Here is a 21135-nt window from a genome sequence, read left to right on the forward strand (position 1 = left end):
CCATCCATTCGTCCTGAAAATGACGTTAGTGCCAAATAAGGTTTTGCAACAGATCACGTGCACATGTTTGCACTGGCCTCAAGAATTGAAAAAACGACGCTTTTAGACCACAGTTCTAACGGTACTTTAAGTGCCACGATTGTCAAATGTGCAACGTGATCGTGCCGTTGGCATGTTGCGAGCGGGAAGATCAGTCATTGACGAGCAATAGTCCGTAGCCGTCGTACTATGTATGAGGTCGTCTACAACAAACTGGCACCACTTCTAATCGCCTAAGGTCGGGTCGTCCACATTTGACGCTACGAGCAGAAGACCGTCAAATCGTCCTACGTCACCTACGTCACAGATTTCAGCCGGCTACATGAACCAGGGCTGAGATGTTTAGAGGTCGACTGTTCTCATGGACCATTCGAAATCGGTTGCTAGCTGCCAGTCTCCATTCTCGACGTCCTTATTGTGGGCCAATATTGACGCCGCGCCATCAACGTCAACGTCTGCTGTGGGCCCAACGTCACCTCCAATGGACCCTGAGAGACTGGAATCGAGTCGTCTTCAGCGATGAATCCAGGTTTACCCTCAGATTCGCGGACTGCAAGCATAGAGTCTGGTGACGACGTCGTGAATGGTATGCCCGATGTTGTGTACAGGACGTCGACAGATTCGCGGCGGAAGTTGCATGGTGTGGGATGGTCGTTTGTGGAAGCTCACAGCTGCTGCTACCGCGACCAGGGGCTCACCCCTGAACTCGTTCCTTTCATGGCGGCTCATGGCCCAGATCTACAGTTCCAGCATAATAATGCTCGGCCGCATAGGCCGATGTTGACTCGAAATTTCCTTCCAAACGCTGGAATCAACGCCATGGACTGACCATCGAGGTCCCGGGACCTTAATCCACCAGAGCACGTTTGGGATGCACTTGGGAGAAGGCTTCGTGTTCTTCGGAATCAACCTCAGAATTTGCAGGAACTTGGTGCTGTCTTGCAATGGCGCAGAATCCCCAACCACGTGTTCACAAGCATCAGGCAGTCGATGAGGAGACGGCGTTTGGCAGTGGTGAATGCGCGGGGCAGCCATACACAATTTTGAACTGAGAATGTTTATTCTTGTGACTTGACATTCTGTATTCCCATGTTTTGGAACGGCGGTGTAGCGTAATGGAACTGATTGTAGCACTGTCAGTGTATCACACAGATCTCGGCAAAGAAATAATAATAATTTAGCTATCTTACCATCTCTTGTTCGTTTATAGTGCACAGAAGAAAGAATGTGAAGTTTCTTCTTTGACTCAGTATATATATATATATATATATATATATAGAGAGAGAGAGAGATGATGATGATGAGATCGGAAATTTGTTTTTCCTGCAAGGATTATCGATTCCTTACTGTCAACTGACAACCATTAGATCGTTCATGAAACGTTGTTTGTCTCCAGTTGCACTAAGGTCTCGCGAAATGCCTAGACATACCAATAACCAGTATAGTCCACCTTACACACTGCCAAATAACTATCAAATAATGAGAAAAAAGTCAAAATGTGCTAAATATGGAGCTAAACAGACATTGGAAGCTCGTCAGTATCCCCCGTGTAACTGGCTTCTCTGACCATGAGGACAGCGAACCCATTTGTTAAACAGTAACAGAATGAAATTAGCAACGTTATGCTTCTAATCAGATTTCACATTTCCGTTGGATCAATTAAAAGCGACCATTTTATATTGTATATTCTAATTAATACAGGTTTTAGTTTTCATGGCATGACCTTAACACGCAAATTTCTGTCACCAAATTGGTAGCAAGTTCGGAATCAATAACAAAACGCAATGCAAAATTCGGGTAGGAATTCTTGACAAAGATATGGTCCAGGGCAGCCTAGTGGCACAAGCGTTCCCAGCGTCTGTACAGTGTGTGAATCCCATTTTTGGTGTCGCCATGTTGCTGGCATCAGAGGGGAGAGCAGGCGTGCGCTATCCCCGGTTTTGTCCTGAAATTTTGCACACTGACCATAGACGCTCGGGCGTAAATGAACTGCACCCCAGTTCCCTACACCACCCCCACCCCCACCCCTTTTCTCAATAGCGTGCTCCCCCTTTCTCAAAACGAAAGACCTGTGTCGCTCGTAATACTCAAAGCTGCATGGTCTAGCAACATCAGCAATATCCCAGCAACATCACGGCGGGTTGCACTGGTTATGGGCTTAACACATTGTATCCATGTGGACAATCGAACTCGGTTCTTCGGTGTGGCGAGCGAACACTTTAGTCACTGTACTTCCCTGTCATCCCGCCCACACTAAAGGCTAACGAACGTAGTCTTCTGTCAAGGTGACAAGGAATACTTCAGTTAAAAATAATAGCTAAATATTTACATGCTCCAAGACTAATGTTTCATCGTTGCATAAAACGTTACACGTGTTAGTCCATGAATATTATAATCCGGGTTAGAATTACCCTTCAGCAACCCATGCTTGCCATAAAAGGTGACTATGCTTGTTGTAAGAGGCGACTAACGGGATCGGGTGGTCAGGCTCGCTGACTTGGTTGACACATGTCATCGGTTCCCAATTCCGCAGATCGATGCTCATGCTTTGATCAGTGGATCGTCTGGTCCAGACTCGATTATTGACGGACTGCCGCCACATAGCACTTCCACTTACTGTGTCTTGTGGACGTAACTTTCGTTGGTCAATACCATGTCCTGTGTACGTAATTTACGTAGAACAATGATCCACCCATGGCGTAGGCCACACTATGTTGTGTGGCAAAACTGTTCTTACTTACAACGATGAGGTTGGTATTGCGGTCTTCATTTGCGATAAACTTGATTTGCGAGTATTAGTTACTATTCTAAGACATTGATAACATACTGCGGAGTGCCACTTAAACCTATACTCACTCACTCTTTTCCATCAAAGGAACAAACACATAAACATTACAGAAAGTACTCTCGATCAGGGCTGTGTTCGTTTGTTACAGGCCCAGCAACGCAGATAATTTATCTCGAACTGGTCCAATATGAACTTTCTACTGGCCCCGGTACATGTATTTCATAATTCGAGTCGAAAAGAGCTAGGTGCACGTGCGAAAAGCTCCGTGAATCAATTTCACGTGCATCCCGCAGATCCTACTCATAGTGATCCCTGTTCTACATGCAGCTCTTGAATATCCTTTGAAAGGTTATAAAAAACAAGGTCGGAAGTGCGATGCTGCATAAGCTGTTGTAAGTAGGTTAGGGCAGTTTGACCTGGTGTCTGGTTGTCTAAGTTACTTGACTCATGTTCAGACAGGGACCCCCTATCACTATCTAAACACTGATTACCCCACCTTCTAAAAAATGTACGCGTCCGTTGGCATGATGGGTTAAAGAGGGGTTTTTTTCAAAAGAAACCTTGGAATAATGCATGCAGCCGACAAACCTACAAATATAGATAGGGCAGATCTTGGATTGAGTGACTGAGTATGGGTTTTGCTTCGCTGTTAGTAATTCTAAAGCAATAGCAGAGGTGGGGACAGTAGAAATGGGAGTCACACATTGTGCCCATGTAGGGAATCTAACCTGGGTGTTCGGCTACACGATGAGTGAGTGAGTGAGTGCGCGCGTGGCTTGCTATGTCAAGATGTAGTTCATTATTCACTTATGGATCATTTGCACTTTATCAGCTCCGTACAGATAACATAATCTCTGGCTGCATTGATTGGACAAAGAATGATGAGGTGATAAAACAGTATAGCATCACCCCAGCCAAATATCCGCCTGTTTACTGCGCATTTTCTTGTCTATTGCATGGAGCGACGTTTCAATGTAGATTCTATAAAACGGTGTAAGAATTCACACATAAATATCGTTCTATACAATAAACAACAAATTCTTATTCATAAAGTTGTACTCTTGAGGATAACAGTTTGAGCATCTGATCCGAAACATCACTCTATGCAATAAACAATTTGTTGTCCAAAAGGATAGCCCCGTGAAGGTCCCGGGGTAGAATAGGCCTTCAGCAACCCATGTTTGCCATATACTTAGAATGTTGCTGAGTGCGGCGTAAAACTAAACTCACTCATTCACTCACTCACTCTTCAGGACAGCAATATATGTATCTAATCCGAAACATCACTCTATACAAGAAACAACAATTTGTTATCCAAAAGTTGTACTCTTTAGGATAACAGTGTAAGCCTCTACTCATTATTGACAAGAAACACTAGCTGCAAGCATACGGAAGACTAAAATCACACACGCAGATGCTGAACTTTAAAGCGTCTAAAAATGCATGCCAGCACTGAACTAATCCAGCGTCATGAAAGGTCAGTCCCAAATTTCCTATAATCAGTCGCCACTTTGATGAAGCTTACATCTGCATTTTACAACACCAGCCCTGATCATGTATTACGGCAACACATTATTGGACCATTCGGCACAGCTGAGCTTTGTCCCAGTGTTGAAATCAGCTCGGAGGAGAGCGTGTCTGCATGCAGAATGTCGACCTACAAACTCATATATTTCGATATTCGTGCTAAGGCCGAACTTGCCCGTCTTATGTTTGCATACCAAGGACAGGAATATGAAGATTCGAGAATTTCTATGGAAGAGTGGCCTGCGCTTAAACCCAGTAAGTCAGTGTGACATACCGAGGGTGTAAAATCTTAAATTCTTCGGCAACGAATTGTGGCATTTTCGTCACATACCAAAGAACATCTCGTTATGCTATCACTATAATCGCTTTCAGTGCCTATTATGCCTATTTCGATTATATTTGTCATATGAAACAAAATACATTTGATCGGCATAACGCTATCTGGATGAAACCTTGATCTGGGTCAATGGCAGGCGGAGGTAGAGTCGCCTCAGCTGTGCTTATGTGAACAACACTGCGGAAACGAATATCGAGCGGAATACAGTCTCGGGTAAAACTGGGTCGGAATGTTTTCGAAGGGTTTCAGTTTTTTAAAGGTAGCTACATTACAGCCCTTGTGTGCTCAAATGTATGATTACGTACGTAATTTACGTACATCACTACTATGTCCTGTGTCATTTGCGTAGATCAGTACCGTGTCCTGTGTACGAAATTTACGTTGACCACTACTATGTCCTGTGTACGTCATTTATGTAGATCAGTACTATGTCCTGTGTACGAAATTTACGTAGGTCACTACTATGTCCTGTGTACGCCATTTACGTAGATGACTGCGATGTCCTGTGTACGTCATTTACGTAGATCAGTACTATGTCCTGTGAACGAAATTTACGTAGGTCACTACTATGTCCTGTGTACGCCATTTACGTAGATCACTACGATGTCCTGTGTACGTCATTTACGTAGATCAGTACTATGTCCTGTGTACGAAATTTACGTAGGTCACTACTATGTCCTGTGTACGTCATTTCCGTAGATCACTACTATGTCATGTGAACATAATTTACGTAGATCACTACTATGTCATGTGAACGAAATTTACGTAGATCAGTACTATGTCATGTGAACGAAATTTACGTAGATCACTACTATGTCATGTGAACGAAATTTACGTAGATCAGTACTATGTCATGTGAACGAAATTTACGTAGGTCACTACTATGTCCTGTGTACGTCATTTACGTAGATCAGTACTATGTCCTGTGTACGTCATTTACGTAGATCAGTACTATGTCATGTGAACGAAATTTACGTAGATCACTACTATGTCCTGTGTACGTCATTTACGTAGATCACTACTATGACATGTGAACATAATTTACGTAGGTCACTACTGTGTCCTGTGTACGCCATTTACGTAGATCACTACTATGTCCTGTGTACGTCATTTACGTAGATCAGTACTATGTCATGTGAACGAAATTTACGTAGGTCACTACTATGTCCTGTGTACGCCATTTACGTAGATCACTACGATGTCCTGTGTACGTCATTTACGTAGATCAGTACTATGTCATGTGAACGAAATTTACGTAGATCAGTACTAAGTCATGTGAACGAAATTTACGTAGATCAGTACTATGTCATGTGAACGAAATTTACGTAGGTCACTACTATGTCCTGTGTACGCCATTTACGTAGATCACTACGATGTCCTGTGTACGTCATTTACGTAGATCAGTACTATGTCATGTGAACGAAATTTACGTAGATCACTACTATGTCCTGTGTACGCCATTTACGTAGATCACTACTATGTCCTGTGTACGTCATTTACGTAGATCAGTACTATGTCATGTGAACATAATTTACGTAGGTCACTACTGTGTCCTGTGTACGCCATTTACGTAGATCACTACGATGTCCTGTGTACGTCATTTACGTAGATCAGTACTATGTCCTGTGTACGAAATTTACGTAGATCACTACTATGTCCTGTGAACGAAATTTACGTAGATCAGTACTATGTCGTGTGAACATAATTTACGTAGATCACTACTATGTCCTGTGTACGAAATTTACGTAGGTCACTACTATGTCCTGTGTACGTCATTTACGTAGGTCACTACTATGTCCTGTGTACGAAATTTACATTGACCACTACTATGTCCTGTGTACGTCATTTACGTAGATCACTACTATGTCCTGTGTACGTCATTTACGTAGACCACTACTATGTCCTGTGTACGAAATTTACGTTGACCACTACTATGTCCTGTGTACGCCATTTACGTAGATCACTACTATGTCCTGTGTACGTCATTTACGTAGATCAGTACTATGTCCTGTGAACATAATTTACGTAGGTCACTACTATGTCCTGTGTACGAAATTTACGTTGACCACTACTGTGTCCTGTGTACGTCATTTACGTAGATCACTACTATGTCCTGTGTACGAAATTTACGTAGATCACTACTATGTCTTGTGTACGAAATTTACATTGACCACTACTATGTCCTGTGTACGAAATTTACGTTGACCACTACTATGTCCTGTGTACGAAATTTACGTAGATCACTACTATGTCCTGTGTACGAAATTTACGTAGATCACTACTATGTCCTGTGTACGAAATTTACGTTGACCACTACTATGTCCTGTGTACGAAATTTACGTTGACCACTACAATGTCATGTGTACGAAATTTACGTAGATCACTTATAGTGTCATGTGTACGTAACTTACGTTGATCACTACTATGTCCTGTGTACGTCATTTACGTAGAACAATGATCCACTCATGGCGTAGGCCACACTATGTTGTGTGGCAAAACTGTTCTTACGTACAACGATGAGGTTGGTATTGCGGTCTTCATTTGCTCAATCCCAGTAGTCCAATTGGGATGGCGATAAAGTTGATTTGCGAGTATTAGTTACTGTTCTATGTTGATGAAGACATTGATACCATCGACGTTATGATTAAGGATGAAATTCACAATGTTAGTTAGTACCGCCGACTCAGTGGTCTGTAAAAAGTCGTGTCTGGAGCATAGAGTCCATAGATTGACAGCATGGAGATCGATCACAGCAACTGAGATACGAAGTCATGTGTCTACCAAGTAAGCTAGCCTGACAGCCCGATCCCGTTAGTCGGCTCTTACGACAAACATGAGTTGTTAATAACGGATTCTAACCAGAATGAGAAAAAAACCCCAATGATGTCGGATGGTCAGACTGGGAGACTTTGTTGATGGATCGATGCTCATGTTATCAATCACTGGATTGTCGATGAAGAACAGAGCTTCAACACAAAGCAGAAACACGCTGTGTGGTGTCAATGAACTAGCAAACAAAAATATATTATACAAACATGCAGATATCAGGAGCTTTCCCGTCAAGGTCAGTTTCGCCAATTGCCACAAATATCTTGAACTCCAGGACCAACTCGAAGAGTGATGGTTTTCAAACTTAAAACCTATAAATCTTCAGAAACGGGCCTAAAATGTCTTTTACTGGTTCACGTTCGATCTTCTGAAATATACTGAAAGGCAAAAGAAACGCAAGTTTTAAAAATAATGAAATCTCATAAAAATAAGCTTTTATGTTTATGTCTTGTACTTAAAAACAAGATAAAAAGCGAGAATTGCGTTTCTTTTTCTGTTCAGTATATAAGACGACATGTGCCACTTCATTTCATTCATCAGATTGACTCAAATACAAATGTGTTCAACTTCAAAGTAAATCCCAAGTATGGGTGGCCTAGTCGTGCTTAAGTGCATCAGAAGAAATTTGTTAAAAAACGTCTGAAAATAATTCCAATTCAATCCCAGATCGTGTACAATTCAATATTGTGAACCAGTTGTGTATTGTTATGGTGAAAAAAACATTGTGTAAACGAATATTCAATGATTGTTTCAGAAATGCCCTTCGGACAGGTTCCAGTCTTGGAAGTTGACGGAAGAATGCTTTCCGAGAGTGTTGCCATAACTAACTATCTGGCCCGGAAGTTCGGTGAGTATTGCTATGCAAAATCACGCATGTGAAGGGATTATTGACTGAATCCTGTCAGTTTGCTTTACGTTTAGTCGAAAATGTTATAACATTATATATTTGACGGCAGCATACACGACGAAAATGCATCTGTTCGGACAATACCAGACGAAACGCACAAGTCTTGATTTATAAATGTGTTAATCCCTTCCCCTCACCACCATCAACAAAGCATTACCAACAGATCGCATTTCACTCCTCCCGTGCAGATCCGGGTTAGAAATTAATTTCTTCAGTAGCCCCTGCTTGTCGTAAGAGACGACTAACAGGATTGGATGGTCAGGCTCGCATCCTCGCGTTGACACATGTCATCATGTCCAAATTATGTTGGGCGATCTTCATGCTGCTGATCACTGGATTGTCTTGTCCAGACTCGATTATTTACGGAATGCCGCCATATAGCTGGAATATTTCTGTGTGCGGTGTTAAACAGCAAACACAACACAAAACAAAGCAAGATTACCTTCATCGGAAACCGTCATTATTAATATGAAGACCCCCAAATAAAGACATAAAATGCCTGAAAGGTCACGCTGACGTTCTGTCTTTGAGCACTGTTGAACATCCTCTGAGGCCATAATTTGAATTTTAACCACGCCTTCTTTCAAAAGAAATGAAATGTATTTTCAAATGTGAATTAACTAACTGTGATATGCATCGTTCAACAACAAACAAACAAGTTGTATTTCGCTCTAGGGCTGTACGGGAGTACCGAATTCGAGACTTTTGAGGTGGATCAAGTAGTGGGCATCACACAGGACATGTGGAAGGTCATCGTAGACTGGATACACGAAAATGACGAAACGAGAAAGGTGTGTCGCAAAAGCAGCATCCATACCTGGTGATAGACATGGATGATGAAGAATGATGAGGCTAGATGAACTGAGTTGGTCACCAAGATTTAGCTGCTGCATACAGATTCAGGGTCCTGGGCCTTTTCGAAGCTCTCTTAGCACTAAGATAGTCGTAAGTGCCATACATTAACATTACTTACGACTCTCTTAGCGCTAAGAGAGCTTCAAGAATCTAGCTATGGGCCCTGATCCACAAAGCGTTCGTAACGATACGACTTGTCGTAACTCTGTAGTTTATCATAGGTTTTGTGGATGGGGACCCAGGCTTTAGATTTTCGAAGCTCTCTTAGAGCAAAGATAGTCGTAAGTTAATAAATATGTATGGCACGTACCACTATCTTAGCGCCAGGAGAGCTACGAAAATCTAGGCCCAGGATTTTAGAGATGATTGGGTGCCAGGCTCGTTGAGTAGTTAGCTGCATTGTATGTACTTGTTAGTTTGTCACTGATTTGTCTAGTCCAGGGTACTCGCAAGCAACCACAATACAGACGAAAACGATAATCCGACTAAAGATTAAGAGGATTAAGTGATGTGGGTTGGTGACTACGTGTTTGCACTTCACCCCGTCCGGAAGCTGTAGGCGGTGTGAACTCGTCACTGATTTGTCATGTCCAGAATCGTTTACTCGCCGTGTACGACAATGAAGCTGATTATTTAAGACCCAGAAGATTAAGCTTAGTGACAAACTGATTGTATTTTGTCATAACCTAAATCTTTTGACGATGAACGATGAATGTGTTTAGTACTTATACCAAGATATACAGCACACCATAAGTACCTGTGTTTCAATAGGTCCTCTTACTTCTACTAATTTAATTGGGCTGGAATAGGACCTTGTCACTCTTCTTATCATAGGATATAGGGTTTACCCTGTCTAGCCTGTTCAACAACTGGGTCAGGTACGGTACAAATTTAATTGGGCTGGAATAGGACCTTGTCACTCTTCTTATCATAGGATATAGGGTTTACCCTGTCTAGCCTGTTCAACAACTGGGTCAGGTACAGTACAAATTTAATTGGGCTGGAATAGGACCTTGTCACTCTTCTTATCATTGGATATAGGGTTTACCCTGTCTAGCCTGTTCAACAAGTGGGTCAGGTACAGATTTGATTTTGAATAGTGTTGGATGTAAATACAAGAAATATTTGATTCATGCGTCTTCGTCTGGAATCTTTCAGAATTTCCTCATGTACCGGAACACATTTTCTAACTAACCATTCACCGTCTTCCGAGGATATGATTGGTCCCTTGTACGACTGCGGCAGGACGTTGCAGTCAATATTAAGCTATTGCTGGACTGGTCGAGACCGCCTTCAGAGAGACTCCGGCTGCCTTCATAGAGCTTGAAAATAACAGCGGCGTAAAACAACACTCACCTGACATTGTCTGTTCCAGGCTGCCTTGCAGAAAGAAAATGAAGAGAAACATTTCCCCAAGTATCTCGCTGCTTTGGAAAAGATTCTGAAAACCAACGGCAATGCCTTTTTTGTTGGCAGTCAGGTACATTTGTCAAAGAGCATTACAGCCTAATATCTCCCCTTTTCAAACACGCGTGGTCCACAACAAGAGAACGAACTACTGTGTAAACCCGTTAATTTTAGGAAAATAATTACAGAAAATAACCATGATGTAACAGACCTTTCTTCGACATTCACTAAAGCCCATCATCATTTTTCATTGTAAACGAATTTAATCGATTAACTTCTAATTTCCAAAATGATGCAAAATGTCGTTTTGATCTCTTGTCTTTGCACACACACTCGGTGTATGCCTAGGGGCAAGGAAACAAGAAAAAATTGTTCGACGTCTACTCATATATATCGCGTCCAGGATCGAACCAGCGATATGATGCTCTCGAATAATCACTATATCTACTGGAACACCATTTTGGTACCCATGAGATGATGTGACGCAGATATGTCGACCACAATGGTGGCCTCATTAACGTGACCAATGGTCATTCCGGATCCTGACCGAACGAACAACCTGGCATCCTGGTAGATCTTCTTGACTCGACCCTGTCGTGGGATAGTGGTTACAGTGTTTGTAGGGACAGTCTGTAAAGACCATGTCTGGTGTCCTCCGGTATGATTGTGCTGGATAATAGATAAAAGTGGTTTCAAACTCGACTCTCTCACTACTCCCCAGCGCCCTAGCCTCTTTTCTGAAAGAGCTTATATGATAGCAGCATTGGCCACTGATAAAACATCAGGCATAACTCGTGGCGTATAAATGCTGATTGGATGATTGAAAAGGCGTATTGGACGATTGTTAAAGAACCCTTGCCTCATCCGTTATCCAAGGTCAGACAAGGGACGCCGCAGATCAGCTGTTGTTGACAGGTGTGAATCGTCTGTGTCATACTGATGTTTCTCTTTTAAAGATTTTCCTTGGTTTTCTATTTGTTTCAGTTATCCTATGCCGATCTGGCGGCGTTCGACGCCATGGACATACAGGTACCCGACTCTGTAGTCGATCAGTTTCCCCTGGTCAAAGCAAACAGGGAGCTTGTGAGGACACACGACAAACTGAAAGCTTACATCGCGTCCCGCAAGGAGGCAGCCCTTTGAATCCTCGTCACAGATTCCTTCGTCTGATATTTTACTTGCCAAATGAAATCCGATTGTCGATAAATCTTGTTTAATCACGCTTTTTATCTTCTGATTAAAACTCTGTAATGGTTTTATATATAGTTATTTTTATGTAACTATCGGGGATTCTCATGCGTTGGTCCTAGCATCCCTGGTGGGTTGGTAAGAAGCATGAGAGTAATTGGGTGGTTTACTGATTTGAACAAGTGAACTGGTTTACCGCAGCTTTAAACAGTATCACGCCACAATACCCCGAACACACTGATCGTTCTTCTCAATATCAATCACTGGATTATCTGCGCTCTCACCGGAACTCGCCGAGCGAAAAGTTACAGCGCCAATGAAAGCACCAAAGGACAAGCTAGGCTATTGTCTGATTGCTTTGGCCGTTAGTTAACACTTCATTCAATAATTCTTCATTCTCAGTTCACCTGACTGAGGGCTGTACATCTGTCTGTTAGTCAGTCCGGAATCTGTCTTAAGACTGAAACGTTGTTCCGCTGATGATAGTTGTTGTGCCACCACAGTAATGTTAATTTTAAAGGTTGATCTACACTTAAAACATGGTTATGTATATTTTAAAGGGCATGTGTATGCCAATCATTCTTTATTTGAAACACTGAAGCGAATACTTTGAAATCGTTTTTTGTTTTAGTGTGTACTTGGTCTTCAGCAACCCATGCTTGTCGAAAGAGTCGACTAATGTGATCGTGTGATCCGGCCATCTGACTGGGTCGACACATGTCATCGTATCATCAAACGTGCGTCTATGTTCCCGCTGCTGATCACTGCGTTGCCAGGGTCGATTGTTTACGGCCCGTCGCCATATTTAGCTGAGTGTGGGATTAAACACAAACAAACCGACTAACAAGGTATCCGTTAACATGCCTGGTGCAGAATCCTCAGAGCGGAGTTCTCTATAATCGATGGTACGGAGTTGGGACTGAGGACATCACTTTATGGTCCGAGCTGTGCAGGCTAAATATTTTATGAATGCTTCTTTTACCTGCTGTTACGCACAATCTTCACGAATAGTGAGTGAGTGAGTTTCAGTTTTAAACCACATTTATCACTATTCCAGCAATGTCACGGTGGATGACGGGAGCGATGGGGGAGTCGAAATCGAACCCCGGGTTTCCAGCGTGACCATCAAACGCTTCAACCACTAGGCTACCAATCCCTCTCGTTTGCAGTGAGACCTGATTTAGTAAACGAAGCTTGTTTCCACAGTGAGCGGTCAGATACGGAATGTCAATCATGAATGTAGATAATGTTGTTGACAAACACACGTTGATAGGCAGGGGCACACAACATCAGTATAATTCAGAGTGTATGTCCTTGTGTGTGATTGTCAACAGAACAGCCAGCCTTTATATATACTGCCGCTGTGTCGTGAACATTTGAGCAAAGCGTGGTTTATAGTATATCTTCCCTTATGGCTGGAAGTCAACAAGGTAAACAATCAGTCAAGGGAGACAAGTCAGGAGCCCTATCAAGAAAGGCGTGCCACTAAAATACTGTTGGCATTGCCCATATATGGTGCGAAATGTGACCCATAATAACTATCACCTGATCAATGATTATACAAATTAGAAGAAAACACAAGACAGATCAACACAGGACACACAAGAGATTGAGAGACCGAGTGCTTCAAGTTTGGTATTTTCATTTGGGGAGTTATTCTATACAACTGGTGCTTGTTTAAATTTGTATCTGTATGTCACGATGTGTCAAGTTTGGCAACACACTGAACATTAACGATGACTATCTGAGTCCTACTATCTTCGAGAAACATTTCTTTACATGTGCTACATATCATTTGACCCTAATTAAATACGCCAAGTGTATATGGGATTGTTTGCTAAGAATGCGCTTTGGCTCCGTATTATGTGATTAATTCGATCAACGCTATGACGTGTTCATATATCATTACTGGTGTCAGCATTCGTACATTCATGGACATTTTTCCAATAGCTTGCTACAACAGTGTTATTAATAATCACCTGACACCCAACCTTCTACAAGTAATTATACCATCCCGGGGTAGAAGATAAATGTCAAGCGGCTGACGGGTGATCAAAGTCAATGACCAATCAGAGATCATTGATATTAATTAACGTATGTTTAGTTACAATCAGTTTTTGCAAGTGGTACTGATACATCACAAACATAGAGGTAATTTAGAAAAAAGCGAATAGTTGAATACACCCTGTTCGTATTCTTTACGAATTCACATCATCGTTTAGGTAATTGTTCACGGTATTGTTTATGTCATTGTTCACGTTTATGATTAGTATACGTAATTGTTCACGTTATTTATTATGCAAAAGTTATCTATTTGTTCCCCCAATGTTCATGCAACTGTTTACGTAATCGGTCGTGTTATTATTTATGTAATTCTTCACGGTATTATTTACGTATGCAACTGTTCACATTATTGTTTATATCATTATTCACATTACGTCTCAAATCTTTTAGAATGTCCGACTGCGGCACGGCGTTGCAGTCAATATTAAGCTATTGTTTGACTGGTCGAGACCGCCTTCATAGAGACTCCGGCTGCCTTCATAGAGCTTGAAAATAACAGCGGCGTAAAACAACTCTCAACTGACATTGTCTTTTCCAGGCTGCCTTGAAGAAAGAAAATGACGAGAAACATTTCCTCAAGTATCTCGCTGCTTTGGAAAAGACTCTGAAAAACAACGGCAATGGCTTTTATGTTGGCAGTCAGGTACATTTGTCAAAAGAGCATTACAGCCTGTTATCTCCCCGTTTCAAACACGCGTGGTCCACAACAAGAGAACGAACCACTGTGTAAACCCGTTAATTTCAGGAAAATAATTACAGAAAATAGCCATGATGTAACAGGCCTTTCTTCGACATTGACTTAAGTCCATCATCATTTTTCATTGTAAACGAATTTAATCGATTAAGTTCTCCTTTCCCAAAAATGATGCAAAATATCGTTTTGATCTCTTGTCTTTGCACACACAGACTCGGGTTATGCCTAGGGGCAAGGAAACAAAAACAAATACATTGTTCGACGTCTTTTCATATATATATATATGTGTGTGTGTGTGTGTGTGTGTGTGTGTGTGTGTGTGTGTGTGTGTGTGTGTGTGTGTGTATCGCGTCCAGGATCGAACCAGCGACATGATGCTCTTGAGTATTCACTATATCTACTAGAACACCATTTTGGTACCTATGTGATGATGTGGCTCAGATATGTCGACCACAATGGTGCTCTGATTAACGTGACCAATGGTCACTCCGAATCCTGAGCGACCGAACGACCTAGCATCCTGGTAGATCTTCTTGACTCGACCCTGTCGTAGGACAGTAGTTACAGCGTTTGTAGGGACAGTCTGTAAAGACCATGTCTGGTGTATCCCGGTATGATTGTGCTGGATAATAGATAAAAGTGGTTTCCAACTCGACTCACTCACTACTCCCCAGCGCCCACGCCTTTTGCTAGTGTATATAGGATTGTTTGCTCAGAATGCGCTTTGGCTCCATATCATGTGATTAATTGGATCGACGCTATGACATTGTGTTCATATATCATTACTGATGTCAGTATTCGCACATTCATGAGAATATTCCCAATACAAATGTATCTTGTTAGAGCAGTGTTAATGAGTCCCATCTAACACGAAACAGCCCCAAACATGAGTACAATTCTAGTTATCATTTGTTCGAGATATTATCAGTGCCTTTGTCTCAAAGACAGCCACTTCGTTGCCGCCTCCATTCGTGGAGTCTTACCAATGACCCTCATCACCAACCTCAACAGTACTTCCTGCACGTAGTGACACCTTTTTGTTACTTGATTCTTCTTTAGGTAATTATCAGAACATACGTGCCCAGATGTACCGGAACTCAGTCATTATTTGCCTCTCAGCATCTGTTGACGAAGCATGGTCATGGTCAGACCATCACATTAGTCATTTGATGCTATACAGGTGGAGGGTAGGGGACCGGCATGTGTTCCATTAAGCTTATTTGGAGAGACCACATCAGAAGTCTGTATACAAATATGTGTGACTCATTAATAATTTCATATATGTAAAAAAACCCATTTGCTCCCTGATCGACAATGTCTTTAAAATGTATGCTGAAAACTTTATTTATCATCCAAAACTGTGTTCCACAGGAGATATTGCTTGTGTCAGATCATGGTATGATGTCATGAACTTGATGGTAAGACGTCACTGCACTGCAAGTCAGATGTTGAGAGATGTACATTTTCGTTGAAAACCTATGAAGGGTGATTTTTAGGATCAATAAAATCTCACTCTCGTGTCTTCTGATATCAAATAAATCAACACTCTTTGATAAAAGTCAAAATATCTTCGGCAAGCACGGTAATCTTTTCAATTCGTGCGGATATATTTGATATATGAAAAGACACGCTGGTGAGATTCTTAATGTATCCCCATTAACGACGATACTTCAATACATGTATATGTACTGCTTGACAGGTATGAGCCAGCGCAGTGAACGCGTTTCTGACAAGTAAGCGGGGCAAGTACTCTGAACTAATATACTTAGTTGCTACAGGTATGATTGGAGATTAAGCACGTGCAACACATGCTGACCGTGGCGTGAAATCAATAACGCTACTGTTTAATACGTGTCTCGTAGTGCGATGTAGTTCAGCAAAACACCATCACGACACGATTCGCACGAGGAAATTGAGGTTTTCAATATTTAGACGACAACCTGTTTCCCTCTTGTTTCAAATGGAATGTTCCGGATGCTCCATTAATGATTATGTTGATAAAAGGAGTGAGTGAGTTACTATTTTACGTCGCATCAGCAATGTTTCAGCCATATCGTGACGAGAGCAAACTTGACGTTTACAATGAATACGTATATTTTATATACCCTGTCGTCAAAGGATTGTAATGCAGCCGGACTATCACAGTTTGAATTAAAACCTGTATGTGAAGTTAAATAGCACTATTTGGCCAAAGCATAATCTAAAAACAGTCTATAGATCACCAACAACTGAAGGTAGATCACCACGCTAGGGACCATGCGGACTTACAGTACTTTTTGCTAGTTGCGTGCACCCTCGTTGGATTTCCACCATCTCATCAGCCGCTGGTGATTGTTGGAAAAGCTTAAAGGGACAAAAATAATACTTTTAAACACTTGGTACGTGAAAATGTTACTTTGAATGTTGTGGGACTTATGTACCCTATCGAGGGACAATGATTCTACGATACTTAACCCCCTTTGAGGATAGAGCCACTTACAATCGCAGTTGTTAATTTGCACTAGTCTACTATTTACGACATAACAGTTATCTACTTACAAAATATATAGTTCAAAGTTTATGTAACAATTCCATTTCTTTTAAAAAGCCAATTATTTAATGGTAATTCACGTTATAAAAAGATCCTTTATTGTTTTGAAACTGAAATATTTATTCTTTGTGATGGCGAAATCAATACAGTCAAGCAGGATATGCATGGCCGGGATTCCTTCATCACAAGGGATACAAAAAGGAAGATCTTCGCCTTTTAACAAATATTCAATATTATATCTAGAGTGACCAATGCGACATTATCGCATAATGGCCTCTTCAAATCTAGACTGACAAACCAAGCGAGTGTACCCGATAGTTGTTTTAATTTGCATGTAATTTATTACACCTACTTGGATGATCCACGTAGACTTCATCAGATCACGGATGTAAGATGCAATGGCGACTTTATAATCTGATATTAGAACAAGAAGTGGTGTCGTAGATTTGTTGAGTGCTGCCTTAGCAGCAAGATCGGTCTTTGTATACCCAGAAGTTTAAACGTGGCTGGGTAACCAACAGAGGACGATTTCGGATTGGCCAGTAGCCAGATAGTTCAATACTTTCAGTTGATATTTCTGTTAATATATTTAAGTGTTGATAATAGAACTATCACCTGGTAACCCATGTTACCCATTAAAAGATTAGCCTCACCTATATCTATGTGAGAGAGAGAGAGAGAGAGAGAGAGAGAGAGAGAGAGAGAGTGTGAGTGCGTGTGTGTGTCTCTGTGTGAGTGTGTGTGTGAGAGAGAGGGGGGAGTGAGAGAGTGTGTGTGCGTGTGTCTCTGTGCGAGTGTGTGTGTGTGAGAGAGAGAGAGAGAGAGAGAGCGCGCGCGCGTGTGTATGTGTGTACATCGCTACTAATTTTGGGAAACCAACTGCTGACGTTATGCAGATGAATTGCACGAGAATCATGCATCAAAGTGTTGAGACGTGGCGAATAGTAGTCAGCACCTTTGATCCCCACCCGCCATCGAGTGTCAACATGGACGATGCTGCAGAGGTAACCATCTACAACACCAGGGTTACAAGGGTGTTACATTCAGGCAAATACAACATACTTGTCTACCAAATGAGAGCTGCTCAGCTGGTTCTGCCCATAACAAGTGTTTGGAGAAATACAGAATGGTTTGGTTTGACATAACCAGATTGACCCATGAGCCACCGCCTTCTGGCATAGGACTCTAGGCAATGTAATGCAATGATTTATGCCATAAAAATCGAAAAAAAAGAGAAACAGTGATTATGTCGTTAAAATGTATGTTGAACACATTATATTGTGTGCCCATTATCGAATATGTCACTAAACACATGTAAAAGCCTTCGCCCCATTAACGATTATGTCGTTAAGATGCATGTTGAAGCATTCCTGCATCCTTACCAACGAATATATCACCAGACTATATTAAAATCCTTAGCTCCATTAACAATCATGTCGTTAAAATTATGCTGAAATATTTACCTATCCCCATTAAGGAATATATCGCTTGTTACGGTTTAGAAATGGCCGTGAGTAAAGGCTTGTGAGTCTCCATTACTACATCAAAGTAAAACACAGACAAGTAAAAATACTGAAAAAATATATCGAGTCAGGTTGCAATGGATGACAAGGAAGTTCCCTACTACAGTACTATTGAGTCACAATTCGAAAATATTGGGCTAGATTACTAAAATTTTAAGTAAAAGTTTATAATCCCCGGAATCTTGATTCTTGTCGATGCAGTGAGTGCAGATTGTTTAATATTCAGTGTTGACAGTTCAGCGAAAGTATATCCACACACAACCACAACACCTACACACACACCCAACACCCCCACACAGCCCATCCCATCAAAAAGTGAAACCATTTTACGTTGTCAAATATATGCATATATGTTAACTATTAACATGTCATGAACTGTGATGGTAAAAATATAAATGGGTAAAAACAATACGGTATAAAGGAGCCAGCAACACCGTCGCAAAAGAGAACACACAAATGAGAGAGATGTCAGAGATGTTCAACACCGTCGTCAGAATGATGGAACGACTAAGACGCGAGTGTCCCACCACAGGTGACACTTGATCGTCATAACTGGATAATTCGTTTTGTAACAGGCGACGTAACCTGCAGCGTGTCATTCGACATACCGGGGACTAAGAGAACATTGTATCCCAGCACGTTGACCCTACAGCGGAGCGTGTCTGACTGTACGTTTAGCAAGTCCGGCCGATGCAGCCGGTGGCGTGATGGTGTGGGAGAGAATTCGAGAATTCGGGCTTTTAAACTCATAACATGCTGAATGCTTGAAGATACGGGTAAGAAGTTTTGGGGTTAGATGTGTTGCATTTATTCGGCAACAACCAAGTAGCCTTGTCTACCAACACTGTAAGGAATCATTCAGCAAGAGTAACGAATGGCTTTCTGGATTACGTTAATTTCGTTTGTTTGCCGTGGCCAGCATGTTCTATGATAGAACGCTAATAGGACCACCTGGATCGACAAATCAGAAGGCTACCCGCGCTACCTGTCACCGCTCAACAACCGGAACAATGTCTCCTACAGGGATGGCAACGGAACTCGTCTAACATCATTCGTCGTCCTGTTTGTAAGTCATCAAGGCGTCGACGTACTTTGGAAACCAGTGAAACCAGTGTGGTCACATTACTATTGATTTAACAAACTGTGATGCCGTTTTGTCAGAATAAAACGCCTTGCTGATTTGTTCAGACTATGACAGTACGTGTCCTTCGACATTGTATGAAATGAAACGTACACATTTCTTGTACAAATAAATACTACACTGAAATCAAACAATTTTATTTATAAATGTGTTTGCTTTCTTCCATGTTTGGTCAAACACACTGTACACTTTCTTTCTGACACTAGTATATTATTGTCATAGTTTTGCAACCACATGGATCACCCCAGACGCCCCTCCTATGTATAGTGAGACATCGTGATATCATGTACATGTAAATATTGTTTACCCTAACAAACCCATTAACAAGCTCATTTGCTACCTTGAACAGGAATACCTCGCTCTGATACTTTGATAATTAGGATTGATAACCCCTCAGTATGAAACGACAGGAGGAAAAGTCATCTTGTTCAACTGTTAATGTAAGCTGGAGGTACTATTGTTCATAATGAGATCATTATACGTTAAATACTCGAGTGCCAGCCAGTTTCTCCGTAGACAGTCTTTACTTGGAATGTGAAGTGAGCGCACTCAGTCAGTGACAGACATAAACTGTAGCAGTTGGACCATGTGATGTCCTGACTCTAGACATGAAAGTATTTCGTCAAATTTGAAGTGGGGGACCTGACAGACCCTGGATACTCTGAAATGTAAGTATACACAACTTAAGGTGGATATCACACATCTCCGAACAAGTTCAGAACTCACCTGACTTTGGTGTTTCACTGTATTGAAGTACAACTGAAAAGTGTAAACCAAAATGTAACATCTGTAACTAATAGAGCTGTAACATGTCCGCCACTGACCCTAGTTATAGAAATGGTGTATGTAGCATCTGTAACTAATAGAGCTGTTACATGTCCGCCACTGACCCTAGTTATGGAAATGTATGTATGTATGTATGTATGTATGTATGTATGTATGTATGTATGTATGTATGTATGTATGTATGTATGTATGTATGTATGTATGTATGTATGTGCTTGAATGCATGCATGCATGTGCTTGCATGTGTGCTTGCATGCGTGCTTGTGTGCTTGCAGGCAGGTAGGTAGGTAGGTACGTACACACATACGTATGTGTGTGGGCGTTCGTTCGTTCGTGCGTGTGTGTGTATGTATGTATTTCATTTACACATTTGGAATTTGGAACTTCAGCGCCCTTGCAACTGTTCTCTTTGCACCTTCGTCTGTCAAACGATTGTATCCCCACGCTGCCCTGCACCCGTCCCTGCTTGCAAGCGTCAACCCTCCATGACAATCGAAGAAAGACGAACGGTGTCAATATA

At 41.6% G+C, this 21135-nt stretch overlaps 1 protein-coding gene across 1 annotated transcript; it reads left to right on the forward strand.

Annotated features, from left to right (window-relative positions):
• Nucleotides 1–4387: 4387 nt before the first annotated feature.
• LOC137296639 (probable glutathione S-transferase 6) lies at nt 4388–11946 on the forward strand. Its single transcript, XM_067828452.1, has 5 exons — nt 4388–4609; nt 8275–8367; nt 9103–9218; nt 10658–10762; nt 11674–11946. Exons 1-5 carry the CDS (start codon nt 4477–4479, stop codon nt 11830–11832), a joined length of 606 nt encoding a protein of 201 aa, XP_067684553.1. The 5' UTR covers nt 4388–4476; the 3' UTR covers nt 11833–11946.
• Nucleotides 11947–21135: the final 9189 nt, after the last annotated feature.

This window comes from Haliotis asinina, chromosome 9, assembly GCF_037392515.1.
Source record: "Haliotis asinina isolate JCU_RB_2024 chromosome 9, JCU_Hal_asi_v2, whole genome shotgun sequence".
NCBI lineage: Eukaryota > Metazoa > Mollusca > Gastropoda > Lepetellida > Haliotidae > Haliotis > Haliotis asinina.

Coding starts and splice junctions, on each gene's coding strand:
- LOC137296639 (XM_067828452.1), top strand. CDS start 4,477: ATGTCGACCTACAAACTCATATATTTCGATATTCGTGCTAAGGCCGAA. Junction 4,610..8,274: donor GTGGCCTGCGCTTAAACCCA/GTAAGTCAGTGT, acceptor TGATTGTTTCAG/AAATGCCCTTCGGACAGGTT. Junction 9,219..10,657: donor AAAATGACGAAACGAGAAAG/GTGTGTCGCAAA, acceptor TGTCTGTTCCAG/GCTGCCTTGCAGAAAGAAAA.